We start from the raw sequence: 23,696 nt of genomic DNA on the forward strand, positions 1-23,696 counted from the left end.
AATACTCCATGGTATACTGGGAGAAGAGATGGTGTAGCTTATGTAAACACTAAGTTGGGATTCAGTCATGTGAAGAAATCATAATGACCAAAGATAGATTTATTTAGGGGAATGAGTTACAAACAAAATGAAGAAATACAATAGACACCAGGAATGGTAAATATGGAACAGAACCTGGAGAGGATAGATGGGGATTTCAATAATTAATGTTGGGAAAGGGCAAATTCCCTCATGAAACTTTCCATTCACCAGGAGAAAGGAGGTACCCCATGAGGTTGGGACATATCCTTAGCTGGCAGGCTAAATCCTGAAAGGGTAGCATCCTAAAAAAGTTAGTTAGCCATAAGGAAGAGAAATGGGGTTAGGAGAGATCCCATGCGGCATGGGGAGGGGTAAGCAGAGGGGATATGTAGTGGGGAACTGACCCATGAGCCATGAGAGGATTTTATAGAGAAAAATTTAAGCTCAGGAACATGACTAGGATTTCTGACAGGACATGGCAAGGTGAGGCTGTCCAAGGCTCCTACAGAGAGGTGGGCCTCGGGAGTTTGACATAACATGGATTTCTGACTGGATTGACCTCCCCAGCTCATGGGACCATGGAGCTAAACTGTCTCTACCAGTACCTTCTTCCTGCCAGCCCCAAAGATCAGTTCATTTTCTCTCTGCCCAACAGACCCACCATTCAGGACCTCATCAGAGGGGTGAACTTATCTGAGGGAAATGGAGTGAGCATTCTTCTAGGGAGGAGAGGACTGACTAAAGGAGAGTAAAATAGAAATTCTTAAAAATTCTGGGATGATGATGGGGGTGGAATGATGGGAGGCTGGAAGCTTGCTTTCTCCTTTTGCTGCAAGCCTATGGTGCAGAGAAGTCAAGACTGCCAGATGTGTTTTGGCGCAGACCTGCCAGACTGATACAAGGGATGCTTTATTCTGAACCAAATTAATATGGCTTTTGTTATGTGAGAAAGCTGTTTATAGAAGCTTCCTGCAGTGCCTTCTATTTGCTCTTCTTGGACCTGGTGCTGATTCCTTTCTTGCCCTGAGAGTCCATTTCAAGTCTCACTTAGGGCTTCTTTCATTTGGGACTTCTTATTAATTGGAGAAATCACTCAGTTTCCCACTCACACATACTTCTGGATAAAAATGTTTCTCTTGTTGTAATAGGTTGAAAATGGTCATTTGCCAAGAAGTGTCTCTGTTCATTTTTCTTCTTTTAATTAATCTTCTCCTACAGTGCTCCACACATTCATTATCTTTCTTCCTTCTTGTCAAAATGGGAATAAAACTTGCTGTCCTTTTGACACGGCCTAAAAATTCTGAAATAATCCACAGCCCATGTTGATAATTTTAACTTACTGTATGCTTAAATGTTGAATTAATTATACATTACAACTTGAACTTCCCAATCTAATTGTATTAGATCTTTGTTTTCTACTTTGCTTTGTGGAGTACTATGCTTGGCACACTCTTTAACTGAAATATATTATCTTCTTAATCATTAGAGGACCGTGTATTATTCTGTATAATTAACTTGACATTATTTTCTTCAGAAATTTAATTCATTCCAGATCTTGGTTTCAAAGTGAGATTTGTATGATGCATAATTAACACAACAAAAAAAATCCCCCAGAAACCCAAGAGCTTCCCAGTAACTGCTTTCTCCAGAATAAAATTCAAAGCTTCTATAGAGTTCAAGGCTTTGTTTTCAGTGATTACAATATGTATTTATATGTTTGTTGCAGTATGTGACATTCCCCTTTTTAACATATGTGACTACAATGTCTCAAGAGACCAGTGCAAGAAAGTAGGATGCTGCTTTTTTAAAGAAGTCTGCTATGAAAAAGCTGTTCCAGGTAACTATTTTATTTAGAGGCCTAAAAGTTGGTCAGCTTCAATTAGAAAACTAACAATTCAGACCCAGATGGGGTTGTTAATTGCCCAGGAAATTGTGTTGCAGAAAGTTGGAAGCATTTTAGCATTCCCTGGGGAATCCAGTCTGGTCAGTGCATTAAAGGCCTGGCTAAATTTAAAGTTCAGATCTAACTTATTTCAACCTCAAATGGTTTACCACAATGGCCTTTGTGTGTGGCTGAGGGACACAGGAAGGTGTGCTTGAAACTTTTTTTCTAATTCATTCCCTCTAAAATTCCAATTTTGAGTGGGCAGTATCAAGAATAATTTTCCCTTAGGAGAATTCCATCAGTCTAAGTGAGTATAGAACTAAGTGACTCATGAAATAATGAGATAATTAATTTGTGGAAATAATACTTGAGAAATAGTTTCTTTGATGACAAGAATTTATCATTGTCATTCATCCTATATAAATCACCAATTTTGTATGGCACTATTCTAGCTATTTAGTTAGAGGTTATATCAAGAAAACCAAAGAGACAAGTCACTGTCTAAAATTCGTGTTCCAAGAAAGATGTAATTAATAATTTAAAAAATATATGATATTTATATAGAATTTTAAAGTTTACAGAGCACTTTACAGTATCTACATTATTTCATTGGATTGGATTTTACTTGAACTTAAATAAGGTGGAATCCAATAGGAATAAACATAAAAAGTCTTATAATTGGGTTCAATAAATCAATTTCATGATACAAAATGAAAGTAGGATGATTACACAGCACATAATCTGAAAAAAAGCAAAGAATTTTAGTGCAATTCAAGCTCAATATGAGTCAGCAGTGAGATGTGACAAATAATAAAGGTAATGGAGTCTTGCTTCTGGAAACAAGCAGGTGATAGATAGTTCCTCTCTACTCAGTTCCAGTCAGGCTTCATCTTCATTTCTTAGAGTCATCATTTGAAGGACATTAATAAATCTGAGTGTCATCTAAGAGAGAAACAAGCATGGTGAAGGGCCTTGAGTCCATGTCATATGAGAATGGGTGGAAGGAGCTGGAGAATCAGGGAAGTCTCTAAAGTGCTGTCATGAAGAAGAGCATTTCAGGTAGTTTGGTTTGACTCCAGAAGGCAGAAACAAGAAAAGATACAAAGAAGGACATACATGCACACATGTATATGTATATAACACATTATATAATATGTAAATTTGATCATGTATGCTCATAGATTTACTTGTATTTGTGTGTACACACACATAATAGAAATGATGTGTATTGTATAATATAATGCATGTATATTATGCAAATAATTATGTATTTTATGATACGTGTTTGAGTGTAAACATGCATATATGTACACATGCATAATACACGAATACATGCAAAAGAGCTAGAGAAGGAAATGGCAAGCCACTTTAGCCTCTTTGCCAGGAAAACCTAAATGGTGTCATGAAGAATCTGACATAAGTGAAATAATTGAACAACATATACATAATATATAGACATACATATAGACATGTATATATATACCTATACACACATTGATAAAAGCTATATATTTTTCGATTTATGTATAAATTATATTTATATTATAAATTATATATTATATACAATTGTATTATATATGGGAAATATCACTTTCTCACTAATCAGAGCTATGCAAATATGGAATGAACCTCTATGGGTGGCAGTGACCTTCTCCTGCTTGAGATCTCCATGTAGGTTCAGGACTACTTTTTGACAGGTAGACTGTAGTGAGATTTATTTCAGAAAAGGGTTAGATCATATAGTAAATGGCCACTAAAGTCCCTTCTAACACTAAAATCTTGTGATTCTCCCTACAGTTTCATGAGACAATAGCTACTCTGGATATATATATAGAAGACGTAAAGGCAGCAAATATGAAAACAATAACAATATATTAATTAATTCAGTTCAATAAACATTTATTAAGCACCTATTTCCTATATCACACTGAGCAAACTTTTGAAAGAAACAAGAGAGGCAAAATATTTTTCCATCATGGAGATTATAATAGGATACAATTTGCACATAAATAACTAATGCAACAATAGATACATAAAAAGCAATAGATTTAGAATTACAGGACTTGCATTAAAACATTAGTTCTACAACTTACTATCTGTGTATTCTTAGCAAGTCAGGCCAGCATCTTTTTGTTTATCTGTAAAATGAAAGGGTTGAATTAGATGACTTTTAAGGTCCCATCTAGCTTTAAATCCTATGATAATTTAAAATTCTACATAAATGTGAGTATAAGAGAAATATATAGTTCAAATTGGGAAAGATCCTTTTGAAATTATATGGATAGAGAAGAAGAAAGGGCAATGAAGAAAAATTTACTGGTACAAGTAACCCTTAAAGATTGGGTAGGATTTCTGTGGGTAGAGATACTCAAGATATAAGGCATGAGAAATAACATAGAGATGGTAAAGAGTGTAATGTATACAAAGGATGACAAATAATATGATATGCTTTATTCCTGATCTGTGACAATGGGAATAATGGGAAACGAGCCTGTAAAGGGTAAAATGGTATTAGGTTGTGGAAGAGCTTCAAAGACAAGCCATGAATTTGGGGTTTTATTTATTTATTTGAATGCCACGAATGGCATTTAAGTATTTTATATTGAGAAATGAGACAGACCTGTGAATACGCATTAATGTGGAAATAGTGTAATACAGATTGAAAGGAGAAGAATATGAAAGTGAGAAGACTAATTATGAGGCTACTGAAATAATTCAGCTACCCTGGATTGTTTAATTGGTTAATTATCTAGTTAAATAGTTGGTTAATTCATTAATGAATGGACAAGCATTTATTAAGTGCTTACTTTGTGCCAAAACAATCTTTCTAATGCACAGATCAGGTAGTATAACTCTTCTGCTCAAAACTTTTTTGGTTGTTCCCATTGCCTATGGAATAAAATACAAATTTCTCAAATTAATGTTTAGAGACCTCCAAAATCTATCTAACTTCCCATTTCAGCTTCCCATAATATGCTCTATGTTCCTGGAGAACCATCCTATGAACTTTTCTTCTTCCAACTCAAAGTGTTATTCTTTCTCTTCAAATGATTCTAGAACATCTTGTCTTGGTCTATCCTTGGCCCCAGTCATATTCTGTCTTATATCATTTCTAGGGAGACAGCAATATTTTTCACTGGCCAAAGCACAACACCTAAACAAGGTAGTTTAGCTGCATGATAGTTAGGACTGCAGGTTGGAGTTGGTGGAGAAGGTAGGGAACTGGAGGAGAATAGTGACCTTGATTCCTTATATTATTTGTTATCCTGATTAAATTATCTAAAAGAATACTTTTATCATCTTCTAGATACTGGAGTGAAAAAGATTGAGTCATAGCATAGGGGCACAATCATGACCAGAGAGCTCTCAGGAGTGCATATTAGAGATAGTCTACCCAGAATCCTTAGCATATCGGAACAAAGATAGCTCTTGGATGGCCCTGAAGAGAGGATCCCAGAAGCTTCTGTTTTTCAATCATTTCAGTCCTATCCAACTAAAGTGTTCTTGGCAAAGATACTGAAATGAGTTGCCATTTCCTTCTCTAGCTCATTTTGCAGATGAGAAAACTGAGGCAAATGACATTAAGGTACTTGCTCAGGATCACATAACTAGTCTGAGGTTGGATTTGAATTTGGGGAAATGAGTCTTCCTCATTCCAGGGGCTGCACTCTATCCACTGCAGCCATCCAGTGCCCTTCTACCTGGAAATATTAGCTAATATTAAAAAAGCACACCAACAGGAGCTTGTGCCAGAAGCTGGTAGCAGGGGAGCAAAGCCAAGCACACCATGGAACCATCATTACATGAGATCAATGTTGTATTCCTGACAGTCATGACATTTACTTGGCTGAGATTCCTCTCAGCAAGGACCAGGTCCAGAAAGAGTAGTCCAATGGTAATAATATCTGAACACAGGGAAACTTCTTGTACTTCCAGGTGTGAGCTGCCCCATCCTGTATGATCTGTCTACGTGTGTTACCTATGTATTCATCCCTCATCTTTAATATGTGCTGTCTCTCTCTGCACTGATTGAATTAGCTTCTGTCAGAAAGTGTGCCCTAAGTTTATGAAAATATTTTGTTGTGGCTTTTTTTTCCTATGCTATATTATCAAATTCCTTTGCTGTAAAAGATAGCTTTGGTTTGAGTAGACAAAAAAGAAACATAGGCGAGGGGGATTAAAAACCTTGATGTTATATGTATGTTCACCGCCAGAGTACATTGAAACTGGATTCTGAAGGTCCCTATGTGTGTGTCAGAGAAGTTACTACATATCCCACCTAACTCTAAACTCCTTAGGAATGACTGACTTTCTATTTGTAATGCCTAGAACAGCACTTTGCATGTGTTTATTAATTATTTATTGATTTTGAACGTGAATTTACTAATATTTCTGAAATATTTTAACATGAAGGGTCAATGAATGGAAAAAGACCTACAATTTTTGTTGACTTTAAACTCAACGTGATGCATTTGTGTGAAAGGACTGCCCCCAAATCTGATACAATCTTGGGCTACATATCTATAGAAGTATAATAACCAAAATGTGGGAGGAGAGAGTCCTACTGAACTACTCACTGGGTCATTTCATGTTTGGGTTATTGTCTTCAAGTCTTAGAAATACATTTTAGGAAGAGCGCTAATGATTTCATTAAATTCAACATACATTTGTGAATATTGTTTATGTTCTCCGTACTGTGCTAGGTGTTGTGAATAAAAGATAAAAACAAAATAATTTCTGTCCTCAGAGAGCTTATACTCTACTAATTAAACTAGGGTATACCTAGAGCTAGGTTGACAGGATTTGGGAGCCAGAGAGTGTATCAGGAATAATTAAAGAGACGGAGGATACTTAGCTTTAAGAGGGACAGTAAGCCTTCAAATATTTGAAGCTCTATGGGAAAGGACAGAGCAATGGACTTGAAATCATGGAAGACTCCTCTTATGAGTTCAAATCCAACTTCAGACACTGACTAGCTATGGACCCTGGGCATATATGGACCCTGGGCAAATATATACCCTGTTTTCCTTAGTTTCTTCATCTGAAAAATTAGTAGGAGTAGGAAACAGTATAAATAAATAAATAAATGACAATGAAAAACCCAAAAAGAGTTGCAAAGAGCCAGATATAACTAAAATGACTCAACAATTTAAAAAAGAGATCATAGTTATTCTGTTTAGAAAATTGGGGGAAATTTTTATATCCAGTATTTCTGATAAAAGTCTCATTTCTAAAATATATAGAAAATTGACTCAAATTTAATACAATGCAATATAGTGTACAAAATACAAGTCATTCCTCAACTGATAAGTGATCAAAGGATATGAATAGACTATTTTCAGTTGATGAAATTTCCAGTCATATGAAAAAAATGCTTTAAATCACTATTGATCAGAAAAATACAAATTAAGACAACTCTGAGGTATCACTGCATACCTCTCAGATTGGCTAAGATGACAGGAAAAGATAATGAATTTTGGATGGAATGTGGGAAAACTGGGACACTAATGCATTATTGGTAAAGTTGCATTCTAGAGAGCAATTTGGAACTGTTCCCAAAAGGCTATTAAAATGTGCATACCCTTGGATCCAGCAGTGTTATTACTGGGCTTATATCCCAAAGAGATCTTCAAAGGAACCCACATGTGCAAAAATGTTTGTGGCAGCCCTTTTTGTAGTGGCTAGAAACTGGAAACTGAATAATTGTCCATTAGTTGGGGAATGGCTGAATAAGTTACAGTATAAGAATGTAATGTATTATTAGTGTCCTATAAAAAAAATCAGCAAGATGATTTCAGAAAAGTCTGGAGAGACTTAAATGAACTGATACTAAGTGAAATGAGTAGACCAAGAGAATATTGTACACAGCAACAAGATTATTTGATGACCAACTGTGATGGACTTGGCTCTTTTCAACAATTAGGTGATTCAAGACAATTCCAATAGAAAGCATCCACATCTAGAAAGAGAACTATGGAGACTGAATATAACATAGCATTTTAAGCTAATTTTTTGTTATTTTTTTGCTTTTTATGTTTTTTTCTTTCACCTTTTGATCTGATTTTTCTTGTGCAGTATGATTGAATATAGAAATATGTTTAGAAGAATTGCACATGTTTAACCTATATTAGTTTGCTTGTTGTTTATGGGAAGGGGTGGGAGAGAGAAGGAAAAAAAATTGGAGCACAAGGTTTTGCAAAGGTGAATATTCAAAACTATTTTTGTGTGTAAAATAAAAAAATTAAAATAAAATTTAAATTAAAAAAAACCTTATTCTTCTTAGTTCCAGAGTTGGCTGTCAGTTGCACAACACTCAGTAAGTGTGACATATTTGACAAAAATGTTTGTGACATAGATATGTAACATCTAGAATATTCAAGAATATCTACTGTATTCTCTACTAGTCACCAGATTTTAAGAGGCACTTTAATAAACAGGAGCAAGATGAAAATACTAGAACCAATGGGTAGAAATGAAATGAAGGCAGATTTTGGTTCAAAGAATTAGAGCTTTCCAGAAATAAAATGAGACGGACTACCACTGGAAGTATTCTTTTCAGGGTGAAGTGATAATGAATTGCAAATAGATTGTAGTAAGGATTCATCTCTTAGGCAGAAGATTGAACTAGATAGCTTATGTATAAGCTTTCAGCTCAGGGGCAGGGCTCCATAATTTTATGATTTCCTCCAAGCTTAGACTGATCTACGATGTCATTAATATTGGTATTTCCTCCAAAAATATAAATGAATAATCCAGTTATTAGTCATTTGCCCCATTGGCTCTACTTACTAACCTTATAAATTCCTCATCCAAAATGCCCTTTGCAGGCCAACATTTCTTTACATCATGGAGCCAAGCAAACTTTAGCTCCTGAGAATGGAAATGAGCAAATGCAAAAATTTAAGCTTGAAATTACTTTTGTTTATTGTCTAGACAAAAGTGATCAAGAAACTGTTAATAACAGAGATTAAATTTTAAAATGTGTCACAAATTTTCAGAGTTGGTTGTTAAATATTTTCTGGCACAGGGACTAGAAAGGGCTTGAACTTCGAAAGAGCTGCGTTCAAATTTGACCTGTGTTCAAATTTGACCTATGTTCAAAATCGAAATAGACACTTACTAGCTATATGACCTGTTTGTTGCTAATCTCTAAAATGGGGATAATAGTAGCACCTACATTTTCAGGTTTGTTATAAGGATCAAATTAGATAATAATTGTAAATAACACTAAAAATCAATTAATTAAAATTTATAAAGAGAACAATTCCTGGTAGATTATAAGCTCTATATAAATATTAGCTGTCATTATCCTCTTCCTCTTCTTCCTTTTTATATGTGTTATTTTTACTTATTAGATTGTAAACTGTTTGAAGGCAGAGACTGTATTCCTTCTTATATTCATAACCTCAGCATTTTCACACAGAGGCTTGGAATATATAATATGCACTTAATAATAAATGCATTAAAATGGTTCTTGTCATTTTCCCAAAGGCAATCTAGTCATTGCTACTCTTCCTGTTCAGTTCTAGTCCCAATTTAGTGTTTCTTTGCTGTGTCTTAAGTTCTAGAGGATGGCAACGAGGTGATACAGTAGATGAAGTGCAAGGCCTGGAGTCAGGAAGACTCATCTTCCTGAGTTCAAAACTGGCCTCAGACACTCCCTTAGCTTATGTGACCCTGGGCATTTGTAAAATGAGCTAGAGAAAGAAATGGCAAACCACTCCAGTATCTTTGCCAAGAAAATTCCAAAGGGTGTTACAAAGATTTAGACATAACTGAAAAATGACTGAAAAGCACAGCAATAAGTTCTGTAGTTTGCCCATCTAAACATAAATTGAAGTCTGGAGAAGACTACAAGCATTTTCATCTACTTATTTTGTTAGCTTGAACATTTTTGAGTGATTATACTTTTGACCCTTCAAGCTCTTCAACACTTTGGGGCCTGAAATATATTATTGTGGTGAGGAAAATTCTTCATTTGGTTTTTGACCTGATTAAAGAGGCAAAACTCAGAACAAAGAGAAAAGATTTTTATCATGAGAACATTAAGGTAGCAACACATTGATGGATTAATCACTGAAGATCCACAATAGTTTCAAGGTGCAGAGCTTTATAGGTAATAAGGTAACTTGTAAGACAATTCAGATTCACCTCAGCAAAAAAGGTTGGGCCCTTACATCTCAGTTCTTCCAGTAGTAACAAGTAGTTGTAGCAAGAATGGGTCCATTTACAAATAGGAGTAAGACAAAAAGTAGGTAATACAGAAAACTGCAGACTTGGTGTCTCCTTTGCCACTGGATCCTCCTCCATGAGTATGATAAACAGGGTTGAGAATAATGGGATGTTGGATCAATATAACTTTCAATATTATTATCATAATGTCAGGAGCATTTAGAGGGCTTCACCAACAGTACAATCCATCCTCAACTTGGACTATGTGTTGGATGTATTTTTATAACAGCCAAACTCCTTTGTGGAGCATATGTCTCTGAATTATAGCTCAGATGATAATGATAATGATTAGATCAATGAACATCTCTAGCTTTCATAGGACTTTATGTAATTTTTACATACATTTGAGAAATACCTCATTGAAGGAGAGCCTTTAAGCAGGTATTTTTTTCCTTCAAGTAGCTAGGTAGTGTGGTGTATAGAGTATTGATCTGGAATCAGGAAAACGTGAGTTCAAATTCTACTTTGGATATTTAATTACTATGTGAACTTGAGCAAGTCAGCTAACCTCATTCTGCCTCAGTTTCTTTAGCTATAAAATTGATATGATAATATCAAGGTTGTTGTGAGGATAAAATAGGATATTCCTAAATTATTTTGTAAATGTTAAATCACTATTTAAATGTTAGCTATTATTATTATTATTGAATCAACTACTTCTAAAAAAATAAACATAATAGGATCTTATATTCTCTACTTTTCAATCAATTGTGTAATGGTAAATATGTGACCATCTGTGTATTATCACTTGCAAAAGGATCTTTCTTTCTAATATCCTAATAAAATATGTCCTTGAAATGTGTGTACTATTTTTATAAGATTCTTATGTGGATGGGAAAGTAGTTATATAGGTTGGTATTTATTGATGATTTTTTTGGCTGTCTTTTTGGGATATTAAAATCTGACTTTTTTTCCCCTAAGACTTTTGGTTTCTTTCTCTCCTGTATTTTTTAATAATTAGTCTCTAAAGACCCTCAAAACCTCCTTAGAAACTAGAGTATATGGGATGTTAGAAACTTATGAGAAGTTATAACAAGTCAAAGAAATATGAATGATTTCTGTGGAACAGCAAAGGAAGGAAACAAGCATTTGTTAAGCACCTAAATATGCTAGGCACTGTGATAAGTGCTTTATAAATATTATCTATTTCAATAATTGTATAGATAAATATAGTATAGAATATTTGTATATTATATAATATAGTATATTGTATAATGTTGTATAGAATAATTGTATAGATAAAGAAAAAACTCTGTCCTCTATAATTAAGAAAAACTGGAATCTTGAAGGTATTACTACATGAGCACTTCTTCCAATTATGGGCTTGGTCCCTGTCTCCCTCAAGTCATAGGTTTACTCTTTAGAGACTCATTCTGCATAGCAATAATTTGCCACATATTCATATTTTTTCTCATACTAAAATGAAATCTTGATAATTTTCTTCTTTTTCTCCAACTATAGTATAAGATATTCAAGGACAAGTACCTTGTCTCATCTTATTGAAAAATAGTGTGGTATAACAGAAAGAAATTGGGCTTAAAATAAAGAATACTTGAATTTAAATCATAAAATCTCGGTGTTGGAAGAGACCCCAGAAGTCATCTAGTAAAAACTGTACCTGAAAAGAAACTTCTTTTCACAGATGGTCATCCAGCTTTGGCTGGCAGGCCTCCAGGGAGAGGAAACACAGTCCATTTTTTCAAAAGCTCATATTCTTTTTACCATGAATAAAGATATGGCATGCAAGCCCTGGAAGGCATTATTTCCTGATGGTATAGTGTGACTGAGGCTTAATAGAGCTTCACTAGTCCAACGGTTTCTATTAACCCAGATGTGGCTGCCCTGGGCCTGAAACTGTGGAGTTTGTCTTGACTCTACATAAGAGTAGACTATGCCATTTCCTATTTAAGCCAGAGGATTAAATGTCTACTCTTTTTTAAAAAGTAGGTCCCTTATATACCCATAAGACAAAGAAAAAACACACCTGCTTTTGTACTCCATAAAAAGTCTTTAACCTCAGGAGCCAAGCTCTTTAGAACATATAAGAGTCAATCAGCTAAGTAGTTCCAATAGTATTGTTTGTTGTTTATGTGTGTCTGTCTGTCTATCTGCCTGTCTATCCATCCTTTGTTTCCTACTCATTGTTTATATCCCAAGGCTTATCTGACTTTGAGTTAGAAAATCCTTATGCCTCTTAATAAATTTTCAGTTGCTAATAATGTTCCCTTACATTCATAAGGGGGATGCCCCAGTGAAACTTTAGCAAAAGCTGAAGGTCTGCAAAGGCTAAAATATAAAAACATTGAAAGGTAAAAGGAAAAATCATGAGTTGTAAAATAGCTATTTCCTATTTTGGAAAATGTATTGTTGTTATTCAGATATTATAGTCATGTTCTATTGTTCATGACTCCATTTGGGGTATTCTTGGCAAAGATACTGGAATGGTTTGCTATTTCCCTCTCCAGCTCATTTTATAGATAGGGAAAGCAGGGTAGGTGACTTGCCCAAGGTCACACAAGGAATATGTGTCTGAAGCCAGATTTGAATTTGGGAAAATGAGTCTTTCTTACTCCACAGTGCCACCTACCTGCCCCTCTAACTGGGTCTACCAGCTAATTAATAAGAGAAGTATATCAATAGGGGATTTTGAACTAATAGGATAGTCAAATAGAGAATTATTAGAATCCTGGGAGTAGTAAGAGGTATTCTTGTGAGGGATAGATGTGAATTTCGTGAGTCCTATGGGGGCATTACAGTACATTCATATACCATAATTTGTTCAGCTGTTCTTCAGTTAATGGCAGGTACTTTGTTTCCAGTTCTTAACTATAACAAGAAAACCAATATAAATATTTTTGTTGATATAGTGTTTTTTTTCCTTTTTCTTTTCTCTCTCTTGGGAGTATAAGACTTATTATTAGTGATATCACTGACCAAGCTTAGTGACTTTTCGGTATATATCCAAATTCCTTTCTGGAATGGATAGATCAAATAATAGCTTCCCCAACTGTACCAGTGTGCCTGTTTTCCCATAGTCCTTCCAACAAATCATTTTTTTTGTCTGATGGGGTTAATGTAGAACCTCAGAACTGTGTTAGTTTGATTTTATGAAGCTTTTTTTTTCCCACCTGGATTTTATTGCTTGGATTTCTTCCTTTGATAAATACTAAGTCATACTTTTATCCTGTATCTATTGGAGAATGATTCATTATTTTATATTTGTATATGGATATGAAGCTTTTATTGAATAATTTGCTCAATTAACTGTTTCCCTTCTAATTTCAATCACATTGATTTAGTTTGTACAAAATCTTTTCAATTTTATGTAATAAAAATCATCTCTATCCCTTGTCTGAGCATGAATTCTTCCCCTAGACATAGAGAGATATTTTCTTCTTGCTACTCCAAGTTGTTTATAATGTGATTTTTTTATATCTGTGAAGCCCTCATTTTTACATATGATGAGACTTAAGACTTAAAGAGAGCATATGAGAATATGCTGTTAGTAAGCTGCAAAGCTGAGATTTGAACTTAAGTTCTCTGACTCTAAATTCAGTTGTTTCATCATAGAAATTATACCACACTGCTGGGTGAATGAAAGTATTTAAATAGTCAGGAGTTATATCTGGGTTTTGTAGATAAGCTCATGTATCAGATTGAACATGTATTGGCAGCTTCTTCCAGATAAAACCTGTTCTTTCACTTTCATATGAGTAACATACAACTTTAATGTGGAATCACAAGAGCCAAGGGACTGATCTATTTAAAGAAGCTTTTTACAAGCCAGTTAAATGGTGTGCTATATTATTTGTGCTCCAAAATGATGTTAATAAGGTTTAATCCAAAGCACAAATTGGAGTTAACTAGGGTAATATGGGATGTTCTTTTTGGGACCCAAACATTCTGGTTTTTGGGTTTTTTTTCTTTTTTTTTCTTTAGCCAAAACAATTTTCAATATTTGGAAAGCAGCAGATGCTTAAAACCCAGGCCACTTCCTTTCCATAATGAAGTTACGGTTATGCTTTCCATTTACTGGATGCTATTCTCCTTAGTGCTTTAGTTGATTTCTAGAACTAATTTAACTGTTCAAAGTAATATTAACTGCTATGGCAATATAACCAAGTGCTGTTTGAGTCTGAAATCAGCTCCCAGGGGAAATAGATGTTCTCTTTCCCTGCAAATCATTTTGAATTTTGGACAGATGGGCAACTTGTAATGGCTGGCACATATCATAGACATAGGAAATGCTGTTATATTACAGTGCACACTTTTAAACAGAAGTTTACTTAGTCATTTTGCCAAATAGGCATGCTTTTCTCCCCCTAGGGTCTTGGTTAAGATGGACTTTTAGGAGCATAGGAACAATAATAGCGATAACAAGACCCCAACTCACTTCTTTAATGTATTCAGAATTGGGGCAGGAAAACCAGATTTTTGTTTTTTATTTTTGTTTTTGTGTTTTTAGTTCTTGTAATTCTTATACAAAATTAATGTTAATTTTCTCTACATAAGCCTGGTTTTATTATATGGTTTATGTGTAGAAACACCTTTTTTAATGGCCAATCCATTTGTAGGAGAAGCCTGGGTAGCAGGCTCTTGGTTGAAGGGTTTGCTAATATACCCTCAAATTCTTTTCTTTTCTTTTTAATGTTCTATTATTCAAGGTTGGAACCAACCTTTGTGCTGTATAAGTCATAATATGCAGTGACAGGGTATCATGAGTTCACAGCGTGCATAATTCCATGTTATGAAAACCTTTCACCAAATTTTTAAATTGACTGGTTTGAAATGAGCATTGATTATATCATGCCTTAATCAAAACTTGCATAAGAACTTGAAATCATAAGAACATATAAAATTAGCATAGAGTATCAAAGAGAAAGGAAGCAGAATGTAAGATTTTTAACTGCTCTTATCATCCAATCCAAGTTTATACTACACCATTTGGTAAGTGACCTATGTTCAAATGTTTGTTTTCCAATTTCTATATGGAACCGTAGAATCATAAAATTGTAGAGTTGGAAGAGACTGAGGTCTTTTAATCCAACCCTAATCCAGCCCTTACTTGAATCATTTAGGCTACCTTCCCAGTGTTGAGTGCTAAGATATGATCACTGTTTTGTTTTAAGATTGTGGATCTTTCTGATGAGTAGAGAAAAATCATTCAAAATATAATTTGTCTGTTCAGAAAAAAAAAATTTTTACATTCAACCAATATCAAACAAATAATATCCTCCTCTGCTATAAGTGACATGTCTTTAGTGTTTTAAGGTTTGTGAAAGTGCTTTCCTCACAATAACCTGTGAGAAAGATAGTCTGAGGGTACTATCTTATTTTAAGGGAAGCTTAATTGAATGTTGAAGAACCAGAAAGCAACTGTAGCATTTGGGAGAGGGATAAAGTCAAGGGAACAACTTGCTTAAGGGCAAATAGTGACAACAGAGATGAGGAAGTCATTCACCCTGCCAGTGGAGGGGTCATTAAATGAACTCTAGGTCAGGGCTTCTTAAACCTTTTCCACTCATGATTCTTTTTCACCGGAGAAATTTTTACATGACCCTGTCTCCAATCTGAGTTGAGGGGTTTCTGGAAATGTTGGTGCATCCATGAGGCAAAGTGAGCATGCTGAATGCTCAGAACCAAGGTTGCAGTAAAGTTGCATGATGCAAAATGGGGCAAGCACTGCCAGAAAAACCTTGGATTCATTACATCTTGGATTTTGAATTAATTTTTGGTCATTGCATTCATAAACCTTTTACTATTGCCCATTTTTTGTAAACCTTCAGTTACTGATTGTGGGATTGTGACCCATAACTTAAGAAACTTTGCTATAGGCCACTATTGGCTAAGGTCTTTAATTGTTCTTTCATCTTTGACTTAAAAGTATGAATAATTACTGAAAGTCAATGAAAAAAAGTAAGTTTTCCAAAGATATTTAATTGAGAATGTTAAAAACAATATCCTGAACACTGGGAAATGAATGTAAACTGTTATTTTTACCTTCTGAATCCAATTCTTCCTGTGCAACAAAAAAATTCGGTTCTACACACATATATTGTATCTAGAATATACTGTAATATATTTAACATATATAAGACTGCCTGCCATCTGGGGGAGGGGGTTGGGGGAGGAAGGGAAAAAATCTGAATAGAAGTAAGTGCAAGGGATAATGTTGTAAAAAATTACCCATGCATATGTACTGTCAAAAAAATGTTATAAATATAAAATAAAATAAAAATTATTAAAAAAAAAAACAAACAAAAAAAAAACCAATATCCTGAGCCCCTTGAGAATGTTAAAAACAATATCCCGAGCCCCTAAAAGGGTACAGTGAATGAACAGACTCAGGATAAGTAAAGCAGTTAAAAATTTTAATACATTCCTGCAAGAAGCAGATGTGAAAACTCCAGATGAGCTCATACACTTCACAGATATCAAAGCTAGCAGTTACATTCTGTAATCCCGTGCTAACTCCTCTTCCTCTTTCTTCTCCTCCTCAGTTTCCATTGGAGGTATAGCATTTCATTACATTCCTATATACACCCCTTGATCATGTTTTCATGTTCTCCCCTTCCCCTTGCCACATCATCACATATTCAAAAATGCATTTGGTTCCTCCTTAAGGAAGGAGAAGTTAATATACATGAGGCTTTTTAATCATGCTCAATTGAAAATTTAGCTTGGCCAGGATATGCACCCACATTTGTAGTTAACCAGGATTTGTGGTTACTTCTGTTGACTTAAGACATTCTTTTCTTACCATGGCATCTAATTAAATTTGGCTCAATGTTATAACTGGTCAAGATTTACTTGGAGATTTTCAACAGTGAAAACAAGATTATATAAATCTATATTTCTTTTCATAAGAAGGTTAAAGCTAGCTAATACTACTACTACTACTACTAATAATAATAACCAGAATTTGCATAGAATTTTAAGGTTTATAAATTGCTATATGTGAGTTGTTGTATTTAATAGTACCCAGTGAGGTAGGTATTATTCCCATTCTACAGATGAGGAAACAGGCTGAGAAGTTCAGTTATTTGCATTAGGGGCACATAGCTAATAAATGTCTCAATCAGAATTGGAACTCAGACTTTCCTCTCTCCAAGTTCATTTCTACACTATTTAGATCAGATGAGAACCAAAATAGCATTACAGAAAACATTGTGGGAATTGGAATGACAATGTGAGACACTATTTGAAGATTTATTTTCCTATTTGGGATGGTGATAAAATGAAATTATTTTCCAGCTTATGTTCAAGGATTTACTGCCTCGATAATCATCATCATGGGACTCTTCATTATCTATATAATATACAGGTCAGTTTGTTTTTAAAGCATTTTTTCAAAGTTATATTTAGGATTTGTTATATAATGAAATGATTGGGAGTGATGACTCCCTTCTGACTCAGTGATATTATGATTCCCCTGCCTTCTGTAACCCCATTTTTCCTGCTGACCCACCCTCTCCTTTCCACAATACTGTGGATTTTACAATGTGGAAGGAGCGGCTCACTGCTACATTCCTTGTCTCAGCTACTTTTCTTGACTTTTGCAGAAATTTTGCCATTGTTCAGCTCACGGTCCAGGCTCATTCTCTTCAAAACCTCAACTCGCATTATTGTCCCAGTTCTGCTAATAGTCCATTTGCAATCAACTAAGTGCTTTTGCCCATTGCTGCTGAGCCAGTAATGCCCTCTTAGTGACTGTGACTCCAGTTTGTCACACAGCCCTCGCCAGCATCTGGCTGCCTGACTTTGCCTTTGGTCTGCTACCTTTCCTCCTCTTTCAGATCTCATTGTAACAGCTGAATTTTTTTCTTTCTTAATGAACCTAATTGTTAGATGGAATAGGATGGCAATGAAGATAGAGTGACAGGAGAAGGGGAGGGGTTAGTGATGCTGATGATGCTTCAAAATTCACTCATGAGTCATGGAATTATGAACCTGAAGAAATGCTGGACCAAAATGGAAGAAATCTTCCAAATTTGACAGTACTCTCTCTTGCCCCCCACTAAACCTCTTACTCAACTACTTATTGAGGCAATAAATGTTCACTAAATACCTACTCTTTGTAGCAAGGCACATTGTTTATCATGTGCAATATGATATTCAGGGAGGGCATTTTGTTACTGAAAGGAGTTCAGAGCTTTTTGGCCAGATAGATACCCCTTGAACAGGCTGCATTTACATTTTGGTCTGACTGCACAGCTATGTCCAAATGATTGTCAGCTCTTGCTCATTTGAGAAAGAAGAATGTCTTAAAACCTATACCAAGCATTCTATTTTGTCTTGTCATATTCCTAAGCACTATTTTCTTAGTGATATCAGAAGCAAGATAGTATGGTGCAAAGAAAACTGGATTGTTAAGGGCATTTTAATTCCAGAGTCAATTCTGCCATTAATTAGGTTTATCTTAATCTCTTACTGCCATGTTTTCGAAGTCTGTGGAATAAGATGATTGGATGATTGGATGATTGGATGTAGATGAATTCTATGGATTGGACTCCTGAGCCTATATAATGCTATGATTCCAAACTTTGCTACCATAAGTAATTTCAGCTAACTTGTCTACTCTCCCTGGTCCTTGCATTTCCCTAGTATTCTGTTCTGGAGTGTAAGAGGATGTTAAAGAGATATGAGAAGGCAATAGTATGCAATTTTGTTTTCCCAAGAAGCCATGTGTCTAGATTTCTATTGTTATATAACTGTTCTAAATTGCAATAAATTCACAGTTAGTTGTCATAGCACTTTAGAACTGTATCAAATCTTTAGTCCAATCTCATTTAATAGAATAATAAAAAGAAGCCAAGGGATATTATGTGACTTATGCAAGAACTGTTTTTTGTCATCAGACCCTAGTTCCTATGTCACGTATAAAGTAAGCATTTAATAAATGCATGTTACATTCTATAGAATATAAGCTCTCTGAACTCAGAGATTGTTTCATTAATGTTTTTATATTGTAACAGTGCCTGGCTCAGAGTAGCACTTAATTCTTTTGGGACAAGGGTATTAATTTGATCATTTGTTAAATTTAATTGAATAAAATTTGTAGCAAAATTGAAACTGGAAGTCATTTCTTTTGATTCTCAACTGGTGACCTTTCCATTATCATGCTGTTGGCATTACTCTGATTGTTTAAAGATTCTAATGAGAAAAAAAGGTCATTTTATTTATTTATTTGTACAATAAATAATGAGGGAATTTATTGGTAACCCAAGATTACTGATATCTGATTTCTATGATTGAAATTCAAATATTCTTTAGTTTAATGCTATTTTTATCAGTGTTGTACAGGGAAGAAATAAAAAACCAACTCAAAAGTATGGATCACATCAAAGGAAGAACAAATTGAGGCCTGAGATTATCCCAATGAATCGTGAGGTATCTGATGAAGAAGGTACTAAATTACTTTATATAGAGTTCTAGAATCCTAGGTCCTTACCTTCCGAAAGGTAATATAGCTCAAATCCCTTCCCAAAACATGAATCTTTATTACAATACTGCCTATGAGTGGTAGACACCATGATCAGAAATGAAATAGATGAAAGAACAGTCCAATAGATTTTATGGGTCTTTAAACAAACATGATGATTCTGTTTGTTAGTTGAGTTGACCTAATTGGTACCTCCCTCTCCTAAATTCATAGTCTTTGATTTTAAAAGGTAAATGCTACTTTCAACTTTTATATACTTCTCTTCTATCCCTTGCTGTAAAACCCTTTTTGATGACTATATATCTATATCTATATCTAGATATATCTAGATATAGATAGAGATCTAAATCTCTCTCTCTCTCTCTCTCTCTCTCTATCTATCTATCTATCTATCTATCTATCTATCACTGAACCAAGAGAAGAAAAAACTGACAAGTACTAGTGAGAAACTGAATCATGAGAAGGCTGAAGAAGAAGGTACTAAAGCCAGCCACACATAAATCATAGAGACCTAGAATTTCAGTGTTCATAGGATCCTTACTGGCTGTATCTCTCAAGTCCCTCTCCAATGCTTGAAACTCCTTTACATTTTTCCTCTGAGTTTTAATTTTGATCAGAAATGAAATAGTAAGTAGAAAAGCAAACCACAAATATTAGTTTTTATATAAACACAATATATGTACAATTCCTTCTCGCACCTTTCCTTTTAACATAAATTGACCCTTTCCTTCTGGATTTATTAGTGTGGTTGACAAGTACAATGAATGGTATGGAGTAATTAAGTATTCTTCATTTGAGTTTGAGTAGATGGGTTTTCCACAACTATTTTAAGAATTCTTTGAAGGCTTTGAAAGAATTTTTTGCTTCATTAACTCCAGTGACTTGTCAAAGGGATAAATACCATGAGGAAAAGAAACCCTTCATCTTTCCTCCTCCATGACTTTTTTAAAAATGAGGAGGAAAACACACAAATGACATAACAGTCATTATATGTAGCTTAAGTTCAAATGAAAACTTTGTTGACAAAGACCTGAAAACTTCCTTATGCTCAGGAATTTTTAAGTAAAACTATTCTCCTATTAGCAAAATATATTGAATTATACTTCTGAGGGATACTGGGCTTACATGGAATTCTAGAAATGTCTGTGATTGGTACATAAAAAACACTTTTAAGAAATGAATTTTGACAAATTTCACTAATTTAATAGTGTCTCTAGGAGAATATATTTCCTTAGGAGAGTATTGCACTTATTATATTTCATCTGGGATAATTTTCTTTTGTATCCTTATATCTTAGAAATAATAATGATTGACATTTGTTTAAAACTTTAAGGTTTTCAAATCCCTTTACAATGTTATCTCATTTGATTCTATATTTTTGTCATCACCATATGAGCTGGTTAAACACGTGGGGAAGTTTCTTATCGTGATTGGGAAATTTCACCTTTACTTTTACTTCAGGATTCAAAATCTCATTATCTCTGCCCCCATGTACTAAAAATGCTTTCTTCCCTTTAGCTGTTGACTTCTTGTGGTAAGAAAAGTAAAATATTTTAATTAATAGCAACAGAGGATAATGGCAAGAGTACCAGTATGGTTGCAGAACATTTCTCTACTAGTCTCTGTTTGGAGAGAAAATCATGTAGCTCCATGGCTTAGCATAAACCTTTCCTTTCTTGATGTTACTATGGTAATTCATGGCATTTTCTAGGGAAGCTACTGACCATACCACCCTCTCATCCTGTGTACTGGTTTTGACTCTGGGCTTTAACTTTACCATTATCAATGGATTAGCAGTAGATGACTTCTAAAATTACCTGTTTTAAACTCTGCTTCTGGACCTGCCAGGAGAGGGAGGAGGGACTCTTTACAATTACAATCAAAGGTTGGAGGAGGCATGGTGGATAGTAATCACTTGCATTCTGATATTCATGACCTTGGCTCCTTCCCCTCATCTCTACTTTCTAATTTGATCTTGCTTCTGGAATTTCCAGTGTCCTTAACTACCTCTTACAAATAGCACCTTACAGACCTTGTCCTAGATCTTTACCTCCATCCCCTATCTCATTTATAGCTCTGCACCAAAATGACTTCATTACCCAAGTATGCATCAACTAAAATGAATGTTATTATAATGGTACTCACTTGAAAGCATTTTGTCTAGTGAAGAAGGTTTGAAACTGGTAAGTACCCTGTTTCCTAGAATGCATAGAGATACACACATAGCTGGATTCCTTAATGAGGTACTTTTTCCCCTAGATCAGTTTATTCTGCCTTTGTCTCTATCTCTCAGAAAAGGTCCTCATCTTCCCTACTAGCAAAATGTTCCTAGTTATACTAGACCTTAATTAAATGAGACTTTCACTGAGTTGAGATCCTCCCTTCTTTCTAAAATGCTTCATGTTCGGGAATGACTCTTTAGTGTATATTTTTAGCGTATTTTTATTAGTGCATATTTGTACTTCATGTGACATCCTTCCCCTTCTCCCACCCAGCCCCCAAATCCTTCACACTTATAATCTTTAGAATCTTATTTACATCTTAAAGGGACTTCAGGAGCTCAATTTTGAGGGGAGGATGATCTGCTTTTTTTTTTTTTTTTTTGTAGGATCAGTGTAATTTCCAGTGTAACTGTACACTTTTAACATTCTTTTCTTGTTGCTCTTCTAAAACATCCCTCCAGTCACTTTCTAACATAGCCATTGTCCCAAAGTATAGATTTCTTCAGGAATCCTAGAAACGGAGGACTCCAATTTAGTCTTCTAATTACCAACCTCTAACTTATTGCAACCAGTGCTACTGCTTCCATAGCCAAACCGTCAGCCAGCCAGCTTCCATCGTCAAGACAGCCTTCACTGTCCCTCTAGACAGATTCTACAGCCTCTTTAGCTGGCCTAATATAATAACTTTCTTTTTTTTACTTCCAGTCAACCACAAAATACTAAGTTCTTGACTTGCAGATCATGGTTCCCATCAAATAGCTCTGTCCCAATTAAGTAATCATGACCCTTTGGGATACAGAGTCAGAAGCATTCCCAATATAATCTTGGTGTCTTAAGCAAAAGACATTCTTAATGACTAGCAGATAGAGTCCAGGAAGGCCTGCATTCAGATCCTACTGTTGACTCTAAGTGATCCTGGGAAAAAAATACAAATTCTCTAAATACAATTTCCTCTTCTATAAAAAGGGAATTATATTTATCATGTCCCCTTCTAGAGGCAGCTAGACTGTTGAATGGCTGAAGTGCTGTTTAGAGTTAGGGAGACCTAATTTCAAATCTGATCTTATATACATTTACTAGTTGTATGACCCTGGATAATGCACTAAACTCTTATCTGTAAGGTACTTTGCAAACTTTAAATCGCTAAATAAAAAAAAGTTTTATTATCACAGCTATTTTTACATCTATTCTACAGTGTAATGGACCAAGGTCTTTGTTAATATAGGGACAGTAAACATGTTCTGACATTTCTCCTGTGCCCTAAATACTCGTGTCTATCCCATACTCACAGGGAAACTTCTGCAAACTGTTATATAGGCAGCAGTGACTGAAAGAAATTGAGAGAAATGAAAGAAATTAGTTGGTTTAATGATCCCAATTAAAAAGCAATCACCACCTAAACCTTTTGTCACCATTCCCCTAGCTCATATAGGATTATGTCTCAGTCGGAGAGGAGTATAGAGAAGGGAAAAAGAACCTAATCAGATTTCACAAAAAAAATGTGGTGATATTCCAGGTTTGCACGAAGTAAGATCCATCAGGTTTCTCAATAGCACTGATCATATAATTACTTGGTTAATGAAATATTTGCCTGTATGTTGGCATATAGAGATATTTCTTAGACTTTGTGATATCTTGGTTTGCTGATTATTGTGACTGAAAATTGCCTTTGCTTCTTTTTTGTCATCATCTAGTTATGCCGATTAATGAAGAAGGGTTGGAATAAAGAAACATGATAAAATCAAGGAGGAAATAACCAGTAGCGATGATTAAGGAACAATTTCTTGGGCAACTCAGGTTCCGTTATTTTATATGATGAAGCTTCCATTTTATCTGGAAAAAGAATATAAATGATATTTTCCAAAGTGCTTTCTGCGTTGCATTTTCTTATTCA

General features: G+C 34.8%; 1 protein-coding gene across 4 annotated transcripts in view; it reads left to right on the forward strand.

Moving 5' to 3' along the window:
- TEX29 (testis expressed 29) overlaps window positions 1-23,696 on the forward strand; it is a 109,208-nt gene that overhangs the window by 12,009 nt on the left and 73,503 nt on the right. For 2 of the 4 annotated variants that reach the window (XR_012487387.1, XM_074297304.1), the window contains 4 exons: window positions 1,748-1,858; window positions 17,393-17,462; window positions 19,432-19,544; window positions 23,497-23,670. The exons of 1 other annotated variant lie outside the window; for it this stretch is intronic. Coding sequence is in view for 1 of the 3 variants with exons in the window: in XM_074297304.1 (XP_074153405.1) it covers window positions 1,748-1,858; window positions 17,393-17,462; window positions 19,432-19,544; window positions 23,497-23,528 (326 nt within the window). In the remaining 2 variants the exon portion in view is untranslated. Of the gene's footprint in view, window positions 1-1,747; window positions 1,859-17,392; window positions 17,463-19,431; window positions 19,545-23,496; window positions 23,671-23,696 lie in introns of those variants that run through there. One more of the 4 variants, XR_012487386.1, reaches the window with a different exon arrangement.

Source organism: Sminthopsis crassicaudata, chromosome 3 (genome assembly GCF_048593235.1).
Source record: "Sminthopsis crassicaudata isolate SCR6 chromosome 3, ASM4859323v1, whole genome shotgun sequence".
Classification (NCBI taxonomy): Eukaryota; Metazoa; Chordata; class Mammalia; order Dasyuromorphia; family Dasyuridae; genus Sminthopsis; species Sminthopsis crassicaudata.